Here is a 12,797-nt window from a genome sequence, read left to right on the forward strand (position 1 = left end):
TGTGTTTTTTTCTGTGGAAATTAGGAAATGTTTCCTGAGAGAAATTGGGTGTGGCAATACTACATGCAGTAATACCACATATTTGAGAATTAAAATGGGTGTGGAAACTCCTGCTTTTGCCCAAACTTGGATTTCCGAAATACTCGGAATGAGGCCTAAGAAAGAGTAAATATTGTAATCACGAGCACCTGTCTGTAGATATTGACCCGGCTCTGGGTGTACTTTGAATAAGCTGGATTTCAACAAAGATGGTTTCTGTTGTAGTTAATCCAAACATGAATGAAGTCTGTGGTTCCAGGCCTGGTTCACAAGGACTTGTTTACAAGAAACTTACTATAGTGTTTGACCTTTGTGGTCACTGTTCCTTGAAGAATCAAATAGCTTGAGAAATACGCATTTTATTGTATAGTGAAGGTATTTCTTCCTTTTAAAGTCTCACATGTATTGTTTTCTTACCATCAGGGCAGAGTCAGCTGTACTGGGAGGCTGATGGTCCAGGCTGTCAATCAGAGGGGCCGCAGCCCTCGCACCCCAACTGGCCAATCCCACATCAGAAGGTAAAGTGCTTACATTTACTCCGACAATTGGCAGTTGTTCATGTAATTGAGATGTTATGTATCTTCCGAGATAAAAGATTAGCCTTTGTAGTTGTTTCCAAAGCCTACATTTGCCTCAACTTGTTTATAAAGCAGACACTGCAAAGAAAGCTTAGCTGCACTGTTCAAACAGTACAAGTCTGAAAGTGCAAACCCTCAGAGTTTAACAACTTTGTCAGCGGGCACTTCTAAACAGTAGTATTTTTTTAGTTTTCATTTTTTTATTCCAAATGTTATTTTAAGATGGGTACCCTTGGCTCCTACCCTTTTGTTTCAAATAATAGGTGTCTCTAGCTAGGCCTTGTTTTAAAGGCTTTCGTATACTAAAACTTGACTCCTATGTGCAAAAGTATTCAAACCCTGCATGCAAAAAATATTTATTGATTCAGAATGGCGAGTATAGAATGGTAACGCATGCAAATATGTCACACATGAGTGCTGAAATGAAATAAACATGGTGTAATGTTCTACATTCATATGCGAGTAGGGGTGTGTTAGCTTTGAAAGTTGTATGCTGGTAAGGAGACGCAGGAAGCAGGCAGGTACAGGTACTATATTTAGGAACATCCCCCAGAGGCATCGAGCATCCATTTTGCGATTCCTTATTAGGGAAAAAGAAGGAATCGCTAATAAGGAATAGCAAAATGCTATGCAAGAAGAACTCGCTCAAAAAATAGCCAATTCTTAAAATTCCTTAATTGCGAGTCGCAAATTGCGAGTCGCAATTAAGGAATACCTCCCCATTCATTCCTATTGGCCTAGAGGCCCATAGGAATGAATAGGAAGACATTCTCAATTTGCGAATCGCAATTAGCGAATCGCAAATTGAGAATGCGATTTCAAGGGTGCAGGGGTGTCCAAAGGACACCCTGTTGCACCCCTGAAATTGATCTGTGCACATGTGTTGCGCACACACATGCCCTTAGGGCATGTGTGTGCGCAACATGAAACTTTGAAAAATGCACAAAAGTGCATTTTTCAAAGTTTTTGCAAATTACCATGAAGTTGAACTTCATGGTAATTTGACACTCCTATTAGCGAAATCGCTAATTTTTTAACTTTGACGCATTGCATTTAAGGAATCTCAATTTGAGATTCTTTAAATGGAAGTAATCGCAATTTAGCGAATTCTTAATTTGCGATTTTTGATTTTGGGATGATGCATCCCAATTGCTAAAATACCGGTCGCAAAGGAGCAGATTCTGCGAATCTGCCCCTTTGAGAGCGGATCTTACCTTGATGCATCTGGGCCCAAGTTTCAGGTATATGAACCCCAGCAGGAGCTATGATGTAACATGTTCAGCCCCGTGATGTAGATTAAACATCAACTGACAGGGACAGAACACTCAAAATAATGACATCATGCATTCCATAAGACTTAACATATTCCACACCTAGCTTGGACAGGAGATAATATGTTTGAAGTGGTGGAGGGTGGGCAGGGAAATGCAATGTATAAGAGCTGACCACCCGAAGAGCAGCACATTTATAGGTCTTTACAAACAACTACAATACCTTTCCCACACTTACTCGTTTATCTAAACTTGCCAGTACCAGGAGAAACTGGTGAGCTTATGTGGTAAAGTAAATACAACTACCTCCTCTTTAGTGAGGCTGTAAGAGCAGGTGAACCATCACATCCCAAATTATTTTTCCTGTGGCCAAAAAATGAAAAGATGCACGAGTATAACCCACAACTCAATGGGGTGGTGACACTGGTCAGAGACGGCACACTCCCAAATGATATCCTACATGTAATACACAACAAAATAAAGCAAAGGATGTAGTTGTCCGGTAGGATGCTAGATGCTTGCACAGCTGGTTGTTGGACACAGTTCTTCGCCGCACATGGCCTCTGGACTAAACAACATTAGGTGCACGTATCAGCACCCCTTTTGTCAAAAATACAGAGAACGCATTACTGCACTCAGATTATACCAGTTTTGATCAATATAAGCTTCAGACTCGAGATCCCATTCCAGGGGTTTTCACATGTATTGTAATTGCATTTATATAGCGCTTACTGCCCCTGACGAGGCGTCAAAGCACTATTTCGTCGAGTAGCGCTTAGCGCTGCTACGCATTACTTTGGGCCACGGGGGTGTACCAAGGGTGGTGCATGGGCGTTCCCATGCAATCACCCAAGGTTTCTCACGCTAAAGCCAATTTACTAGGAATGAGAAATGCTTTCATTTAGCCTTCCTTTTCTGACTTTGCATGCGTGCTGCACTGTGCAGCACGCACGCAAAGAGGCAAAAGCTTTCCCTCGTGTCTTGGCATAGTCTTTTGTACAGGAAGGGTATCCTTCCTGTAGAAAACCTATTCTAGACTCACACAAACCCTAGCGCTGCGGTGCTAAGGTGGTGCGTGGCGCACAGCAGCTGCAATCAGCTCCGGCGCAAGGGAAAGGGGAGGAGAGAGTCTTATCTTTGAAAATATGGCACTAACCAGCGCCTTCCCTATCACACAACGCAGCGCAGCCTTCGCGGAAGGCTGTGCTGCGTCGCGTGGAGATTTGGTAAATCACCGCCTATGTATTCAGAGGCCTAATACCAGGAATTTTCTACTTGTTACGTAAAATACTAAATTAACTTAATAGACCCCATTAAACACCAATAACTAGTTTTAAATTTCTCCTGAAATCACATAACATAACATAGCAGCTCATTGAATGTCAAATACATATGCTATCACCTGGGTAAGGTAGAAATCATTCCTAACTGGTGAACTTAAGTTTCCATCTGTGTTAATCATGTACGAGCTGAAGGATGCTATAGATGCTTTAAGAGTTCATCCTTTTTAAGCCAGCCCAATTCATAAGTAGGAATACTAAGAAGAAAGAGGCAATGCCCCCTCGGGCCAGCAGGGGAGCAATCTCAATGAAAACAGCTGCATTGTCTCTCCTACTCCATTCAACGTATTCACGCGCTTATCTTCCTCGAGTACTCCATTGCTGAAAGATAAAAGCGCTATTAACAGCCCTGGAATGCCATGCAGGAGCCGGCATCCACTCTCAGTAGGCAGACTCCTCCCTCAGCTGCCATCCAATTATTTCACATTAAATCCATAGCTCTGAGGGACTCTGCTAAATTTTCCAAAGCAAACAAAAAATGCAGGCACTCCTCGTCACCACACAGAATGGAGCGTCATTCTGATTGACGGCACACTCAGGAGCTTGAGGGCATCAGTATTTGCAGATGGGGACATTCCAACCATTCCCTTTTATCCAGCCAGGGTGTGGAATGCAGGCCTCCACTCAGGGGCAGCTCTAGGCTCATGGTGGCCCTGGGCAGGGAGCGTAAGTAGGGGGCCCCGGAAGAGTGGGTCCGGGCGGGGCGGAGCGCGGAGGCCAGTGAAGAGGGGGGGTCAGGGTGTTTGGAAGTGGAACAGAGCCGGAAGCCACAAAATCCCTGCCAGGGGTCGCCACTCAAATATGTATCCATCCTCAGAGGATTATTATATTAAGGATATATATTGGTGTGGTGGCCCCTGGGGTTTGGTGGCCCTGTGCAGGTGCACAGCTTGCACATGCCTAAGGCCGCCCCTGTCCACTACACGCCCATTCCCAAACCCCTATTTAATGCCACTACTGTGTGTCGTAACCTCTTGAAGGTACAATAGGTTCGTCTTCCTTGACAGAAGGCAGACAGCAGCAGGTAATGGGGGCACATGTGGAAATTGAACAACTGTATATTGTATAAAATACCAGGGGAGCAAAATGAAATAGGCGGGTGGTTATTGGGAGACACCACAAAGGATGGGGATTTTGGGGTTGTCTAACACAACGACCTAAAAGTTTTCAAACATTGTGGCTTGTCAGCGGAGGGTAGGAATAGTGGGGTGTGCAGCTTGAGATTTCAAAAGAAAATAAAACAGAGATGTGAATGAATGTATTAATCACTGGTGTGACATCACATTGAATATTGTGTTCACTCTCATACACAGTAGCTCTAAGTGGATACATCTAGATTAGGGACAATACAATGCTCTGAGATGGTGCAGTACTTACACAAGATTGCTTCTAGAGATAAGTGCAAGGGCTGAAATCTGTGTTGTGAGAAAAGAGTGCTTTGCTATTATCACTGACACTTTTACAATTCTCTGTGAAATTGCAAAAACTCAGATCAATCACACTTTTCTAGCTTCACTCAGAAGTATTAAAGGGGGGACTAGGTTCAACATTTGTCAGAAATAAACAAATTCTAGCTTTGTATGTATGTGATCCACATTAATGCAAGAATGCATAACAACACACCCTGGTCTACACGGTTAAAGAGAAACAAAGAAGAACACATAGCAATCTTGAATTATGAGTGCCAGCAGGGGCCTGATTTGTTCTGAGGCAATTTGAAGAAAATTCCAAAATTTTGAAAGAACAGACTACCAAAGATTATTTTTTGTATGGTTTACTCGAACTTCGAAATTCTGCCTGCCCCAAAAAAGATAATAAATTCAAAACAGGACTAACCTTAATCGAAGGGGGTAGGGTATGATTTATAATATCTAAATATTTCCCCAGTAAAAATTTTAATTGAGTTCTTTAAATCAATAGGGTAGCTGCAAGTACATTCTATGTGCGTGTACTGTCACAAAGCTGCCTAAGGGTCCGAACACATTGTAGGTCCTCTTCATTAGTTCATTATTGTTTCATAGAAATCCGGATTAATTCAAGTAAGGGCAGAGGGATGGAATATTGCTATTATCACTGACACTTTTACAATTCTCTGGGTCTTAAATACAGTAGCGTTGTGAAATTGCAAAAACTCAGATCAATCACACTCTCCTTGCTTCACTCAGAAGTATTGAAGGGGGGGCTAGGTTCAACACTTGTCAGTAATAAACAAATTCTAACTTTGTATGCAAGTGATCACCATTAATGCAAGAATGCATTACAATTCACTCCTGGTCTACACGGTTAAAGAGAAACAAAGGAGAACACATAGCAATCTTGAATCATGAGTGCCAGCAGGGGCCTGATTTGTTCTCAGGCAATTTGAAGAAAATTCCAAATTTTGAAAGAACAGACTACCAAAGATTCTTTTTGGGATGGTTTACTCGAACTTCGAAATTCTGCATGCCCCCAAAAAAGATAATAAATGCAAAATAGGACTAACCTTAATCGAAGGGGACAGGGTATGATTTATAATATCTAAATATTTCCCCAGTAAAAAAAATAATTGAGTTATTTTAAATCAATAGGGTAGCTGTCAAGTACATTCTATGTGCGTGTACTGTCACAAAGCTGCCTAAGGGTCCGAACACATTTTAGGTCCTCTTCATTAGTTAATTATTGTTTCATAGAAATCCGGATTAATTCAAGTAAGGGCGGTGGGATGGAAGCCTGTGATGGGAGCCAACTTCGGTGGGTGAAGGGGCAGGCAAATGGGTGGGTTTTATAAAAATGAAAAAAAATAAGTAAATAAAATAAAAATGGACTTACCGTGGTTGCTGCTGCGTCTGTCCTTGCTCCGTCTTTTTCCCTAGTAACTCCCGGGCCCCACCTAACTCTCTTAACCAATCCTGGCGCTGCTCTCACAGCGTCAGAGCCACGCCAGGCTTGGTGGGAGTGGCCTCTTTCAGCACCCACAAGAGCACTGGATGCTTTCACTTTTTCTTATCCAGCTGTCTAAAGACAGCTGGCTGGGTTAGAGAGGTTTTAAGTGTGCATGTGTGGCTGGCCATCGCAAGCCGGCCAGCCAAAGAGGCATGCGCACTGTAAACAAGTGCAAAAGGCAGCCCACCCTCCTCCCTGAAGCTGCTGCCATTCAGCAGCAACCCGCCCCCATCCTGACACTCCGTTGGGGACAGGGTGATGAAAAATAAAATGATAATGAATTAACTTCATTACCATTTTATTTTTCCATCTTTGGGGGCATTTCAGTGGGGAAACACTCCTAACTGGATGTATACACATACTTATATTTGTAAGGTTATGAAGTATACAGACTGACAATAAAAACCTCTGTTTGTCATTCTTTCATACATGTAAACACGTGCCGCAAACATGATGTCTACTTTTGGAAGTCTATATAGATTCAGGGATGCACGCATGAATGTGATATGTTTCATGAAGCATCATACTCACAATTTGTAGGTTTATTTTAGAGAAGCAGGGGCTGTCTGTTTTAATATCTGGCCTTACGAAGCCGTCTCTTTACAGTTGCTGAATATTCTAGTGATGTAGAAAGTGAGAGTAGGTTAAAGGTGTGTGCCCAGCTTTCTTCTTTTAGTCAGATGTTTGGGGACTTCGCAGGGTGCAAGGCGACTCAAAGGAATCACGTTGAAATGTTGAGAGGAATGCCAGTTCTCTACATTATTAGGCAATTGGTTATTCACACGGAGCCATCAGGAACCGGCCAACAAACCTACAAGTAGAAGCAAATTCAATTAAACATTGAAACCAAATAAATAAAATGAAATGCTGAAACACTGCATGAGGACCAACTTAGTCGGACAATAATATAGCCTTAGAGTCCGCCATAGTGGGCTCTACGGGCCATCAAAGGCCCGCTCCAGCGTTAAAGGCCCTAGCCAAAGGCGAGGGCCTTTAACATGGGAGCAGTTCTTCAATGGCCGGTAGAGCCCGCTATGGAGGGCTGTAAGGCTATTCGAAGATTCCACCTCTGAGAGGGCAGAATGTTCTAATTTGTAAAACAAAGGCTTCACCGAGCCCCAGGGGGTTGAAATCCCATTGGTCTACCTGAGGCCTTTGTTAAACATTGGAATCTTGATGCTCCAGGCTTCTACCGGCCAGTAAAAGCCTGGAGCACTCCACTGTTTTCAATGGAGCGACCAACATTCCAATATTCTAATACAGATGAGAATTCTGCACTGTGTGCTCTACAGCAAAACATTTCACGAGCTGACATCAGAACAATTTATAGTTAAAGTGGTCCTGTAGAATATAAAGAGAGTAAGAGATCATTCCACGGAGAACAAAGTCACTGTGAATAAGACGCATGATTATCTCAAGGAGGATGATATATATATTTTTTGTATTACATTCTATGGTCAAAGGCCTCTTGAGGCCCCGGAATAGCAAATGCGCGCACTTGAGACATCTCCAGCTCTTTCGCCTCCGCAGATGACACTGACTCTGCCCTCTGTTTGGTGTTTGTGGGTGCGTGGGAGACCAGGAAGGCAGCCAACGTGCGTTGTTTGCCTATGACATTTGGGATCGCACTATTTGTTTGACATTTAGCCTCATCTATGTTTTATTAAAACTTATTTTGTGAGCATCTGTCATACTTCTTTCTGTTGGACAGGTGCCAACTGTTGGTTATATTTAGAAACTCACTGCAGCAGCAGCTACTAAAACAGAGAACTTGAAAGGGGAACACAGAAACTAAACGAAACAAAATGGCAGCTCTTGTCTTACTCAGTGTGTGCATTCATTTTACATGGAGCTTTGCGGCTTGATTGTTTTACTATACTCTAATAATTTACCTGCGCTCGAAAGTTATCTAAAATGAGATTATTTTTTAGCTCAGTATGGACAATGGATTTTTCCCTTTGAGATGGAGTCAAATATTTTTTTGTTACATTCATATATGTGAAAGAAAGACTTTGGTGATGTATAGCGGCAGGAGAGATACAGTGCAATAAAACCTAAATGCATGTGTGGTCAGATGGTAACAAAAGTCGCATACGAGCGAATGACTGAGGCTTTTCAATATATGAACATAGGTCACTTATCTTGAAGCAGGATTACAAAGACCATTTTCCATGTTTCAGCAGCTAATCGGAGAACCTGTTCACATAGCATTATAGTTTGGGAACTGATCTTACATATCACTACACCTCCTTTACCATTTTATTTTGACCTTTTATATAATACGTACCACACCCTCGTTGATGTCAGAGCGCTGTCCATGCATGTAGTCGGATAAACGGATTTCACATTCAAACAGTACTACTTACTGATATTTCAAACAACAGAGCAAAATATTCAAGAGCCATTAAAGTATCATGCTTCTTCATAACTGTGCTTTTTAATATCAAAAGAATCTTCGAGCCATTTGTAGTCAGAAAGGGAATTTAAACCTAAGGATTGCTATCAATTTTCTTGCTGAAGGTTAGTTTGGATGAGTAAGACTCTGATTCTATGAAAAAGCTGTGATATATTTAATAAGAAATCCTTCACTCCTTCCTTAAATATACTGTAAGAGGCTGTTGTGTGCAGTGCTTGAGTGGGTGCTGTTCAAAAGTCTCTGAGAGCTCCAGAGAAGGTTGAGCTTTTTTGTTTCTCAAATTTCAGGATTTCGAGGGGCGCACTCCTTTGTTCCTAGAGTTTTTTTTTATTACGCAGGACTCTGAATTCTGTGCTAGGTATGTTGGAGAGAGTTATATTACGCTAGATAGACTTATATGATAGCAAATGCCCTCCATCACTTACCACTACATTGTCAAAGTAAGTATATAATTTTTGTCACAATCTTTACTAACCAGCAGCGATCTGGCTCTTTTTTTTTTGCTTGTGGCAGTTGGATGACTTATATTATGAACCTCTACATACTGACTCGCTTTTTGCAAATATACTTCAAACTTGGACTCCTTTGAACTGGCACGTAACTGAAACAATATAACCTATAAATCCACTTATTGTAAGCATTGTTTGGCAAAACATTATATTCTATAAATTCAATTAACTGAAAACACTGGTTGATAAAAAAACATTACAGCCTCTAAATCCACAAGAACACCAAGTCCTAATAGAGTCTCCATTTTAATCCAGATCCTTAACTCCTGTATAAAGAATAATATTTTATTTCACTGACGTATCTCTGCCCCTTGAGGGGGGTCCATCTTGAACCCAATCAGTGTACAAAAGAGATGTCATTAACTCTAGTACTTACATAATGATTGCCGTCTTGGTTAGCATAGCAAAAGTGTTTGCTAAATTTATACACCAGTGTCTTCAGGCTTGGGTGACATACTTAAGCGTTTTATCTACGGGTGGGCGGAACTCGCTGAGTTTTACTCCGCTGAATTCCACGGAGTTACATAAAAACTCAGCGAGATTCTGTGGTGTTCTGCCAAAGGGCGAGAATATGCATGTCATGCTGTAATTTAGAGTGTGAGCATTGCTGAAAAATGTTGCGTGAATTTCAACATGTAGTGCGAAAGAGCGCATGGCCATCTGAGTTGATTTTACTGCTGCTTGAATAGAAAACCTACTAAAGCGGCAGCAAATCTACTTGAGAAGCAGCCCTCTGACCACAACCGCTTGTCACCGCACATGTTAGAGAATGGCGCTATTGGATGTGAATGCTCGCTCGTGTTTCCGGAGACTCGCATGGAAAATTCAGCCACACAGTAAAAATTCCGCCACACGGTGATTGGTGAAATTTGGCTGGAACTCCGCATTACAAGTGTAATGCGGAGTCGCCAAATTCTGCCAATTCTACGTGCAGAATGAAACATTCCACCCACTCCTAATGTTATCTTAGGTTCAGATGGCTTTGAAATAAACCACTCAATGGTTGACATTATAATATCATTAGCAGTCATGGTCCATGAGTAAATCATCCATGAAAGGTCTAAGCTCTTTGTTAGTTATTTCAACCATGCTTCCACATTTGGCAGTGTTGATAGGACCGGGTTGTTTTCTAATGTAACCTGATGGAAACTTAAAACCAGTTTTTAATCATTTTCATCCAATTACATTCAGATACCATAGTCAGAATTTGTTTGGGTGAAGTGAAACAGTTTCTACAAAATCACCTACTACTAGAATGCATAACAATGCATTTTGGCACTTTTATTATTCTGCCTTTTCACTATAGATATTTGAGATAAACTGGATGTAGTGATATCATTTGCATCCAGCCATGGGGATAAGAAGACACAGTATTCAATGTATGTGGATGACATAGTTATTCTTGACTTAACGCTGATAGAGTTACAGTTTTCCTTGATTAAACTACACTAATGTAACCAGGAACAGTGGTGCCGGCAAGTTTAGGAGGGAAGGGGGCGGACACACATGCACACATACACATACTCACATCCATGCATTGATACACACGCACGCACACACACATAAACACACACATCCATTCACAACACTCATTAACAAACATTCATACATACACGCAAGCATGAAACATTAATAAAAAAATACACACACTTATTTATATGCAGGTCTGCATCGGAAGTCCCATGAGGCTTGGGACTGCTGCCCTCTGCCTTCCCTCATTGGCTGACCTAAGGTCAGTCCCAACGTCATCACAGAGTGGGATGGGGTCAGTGAGACTGCTGACCCCACCCCACTCTGTGATGAAGTGTCACTGATTGACACTTGACCCTGGCGAGTCAGGGCTTAAAAGTGAAGTGCCCACTTGCGAGGCAACCAGTAATGCTACCCCTGTCACTGAGTGGAGGGCCTCAGGGACCTTTGCTTAGCTGAGGAGGTCATGCCCCAAGGAACTGTGACTTCCTCAGCCCAGCAAAGTTCAACGCATGCAACCAGGAGCCAGCGCATTTAGAGCATGTCTGGCTCTGGCTGCCTGACCTGAAAAAGAACAGTGCCTGTCAGGCTGATCTTTGTTCAGCCTGACGGGCACTTTGCGTGAGGAGCAAATGGTGGGGGGTCTTGGCCCCTCAGCCCAATGGACTGGCCACGGCTGATCAGGAAAATAAATTGACCAAAATGAAATATTGGCACTGAGATTTCAATTCTCAAAATGTAATTGGCAAGAGGATGATAAAAAGGTAAATACTGTACTCAGTACAACTATTGTGCAATAACGGTAACTTCAAGATTAAGATGGAAGCCGGAGTTGTCAGATCAAAGATGTCCTTTCCCACCTTTGATCTCCTAAAATTATTTAGAAATTTCTCTGCTCCAGGTATTTAATAGATCTTGAAAGTCTGTTTAGCTAAAGCCAGATGTACTAAGATATAGGTCGAAAAAGAAGTCGCAAGTTGCATGCTGACTTTTTGCATCCTGAGCCTGGTTTTGCAAAGTGACCTGTGTAATATAGTCAAATAAAAAAATGTCAGTTGGAGGGTCCCCACTAGGACTGGCTGCAGACACAGGGATGGTGGCCTACAATGAGCAGCAGACCACCATTCCTGTGTTTGCCTGTCTAAACAGGCAACTTTTGTTTCTGTTAGAGCAGTCATGTTCTTTAACCCCTCCCCTGCTGATGACGGAACCGCTCCGTCATCAGCTGCGGTGGCGCTGTGCTGATGACGGAGCGGTTCCGTCATGGCCCGCCCGATGCTCCTGCGCGGCGCGAATTCCGCGCCTGCGCCGTGCGTTCTATTGAACGGGTGGGGCCATGACGGAACCGCTCCGTCATAAGCACAGCGCAACCGACGCTGGTGACGGCGTGGTTCCGTAACCAGCATACGCCCGCCGCATTTCCGCCCCGCCCCCTTAGCACTGCGGCGGAATAGCCGCTGCAGTGAAGGGGTTAAAGGACCTGGTGTTGTTTTTAAAAAGGAATAGAGTTTGAGAAAAATACAGGGGGCAAAGGCATGATGCAATAACAACAATATATACGTTAAATAAGCAATATGCCATTCTCTTATACAGCTCTCTTTGTACCTTCTTTGACTTAAGGGAGGGACATCGCAAGCTCAGATTACTCTGGAGTTTAGCTTAACTAGAACCTCTTTGTTGGATGATAAAGCAATAATGAGTGACTACTCTGCAGTTGTGAATGAAAATATTTTGTGTGAACTAATATGGTTACAAATACCGTTACTTCTGAGTAATCCTTAGATTCAATATTTTAATTCTTGTGAAGCAAAGTATGATATTAACACAGATAAATAATTTGTTTAATAGGTGTTCATTAAAAAAACAGACAGTACTGGGCGCTACAAAAAGTATTCATTTGGAGAAGATGTTACTACTCTAGCAAATACGAATGTATAACATCCTTTTAACATAATACACTGATTCATCCCACATTCATTGGATACTCTGCCATTTGAAATCAGTCAGCATTTTGTTCAGTTCGCATTAATGCTGCTCTTGTTACTCAAATGTAGGGGACAATGGGAAAATCCCCAAAAGAGGGTCACGTCTTGTGAAGAGGATTTAGCAAACGTGTGGTGCATCTGTCTAACTTTAGAAGACGTTCATTAAAGCAAATTTAAAACTGTTAGTAAATAATTGTTACATAAGAATAAGAAAGAATGAATTTTTGAATTTTATATGCAACGAGGTAACAATCAGATGTGTGCATA

The 12,797-nt window shown here is 42.1% G+C and overlaps 1 protein-coding gene across 6 annotated transcripts in view; it reads left to right on the forward strand.

The window, feature by feature from the left end:
- The window catches only part of LOC147728640 (palladin-like), a 407,759-nt gene that overhangs the window by 333,026 nt on the left and 61,936 nt on the right, over positions 1 to 12,797 (forward strand). For all 6 annotated transcript variants that reach the window (XM_086962405.1, XM_086962406.1, XM_086962410.1 and 3 more), the window contains one exon: positions 463 to 557. In XM_086962405.1, the coding sequence (XP_086818531.1) occupies positions 463 to 557 (95 nt within the window). The remainder of the gene's footprint in view (positions 1 to 462; positions 558 to 12,797) is intronic.

This window comes from Lissotriton vulgaris, chromosome 3_1, assembly GCF_964263255.1.
Source record: "Lissotriton vulgaris chromosome 3_1, aLisVul1.2, whole genome shotgun sequence".
NCBI lineage: Eukaryota > Metazoa > Chordata > Amphibia > Caudata > Salamandridae > Lissotriton > Lissotriton vulgaris.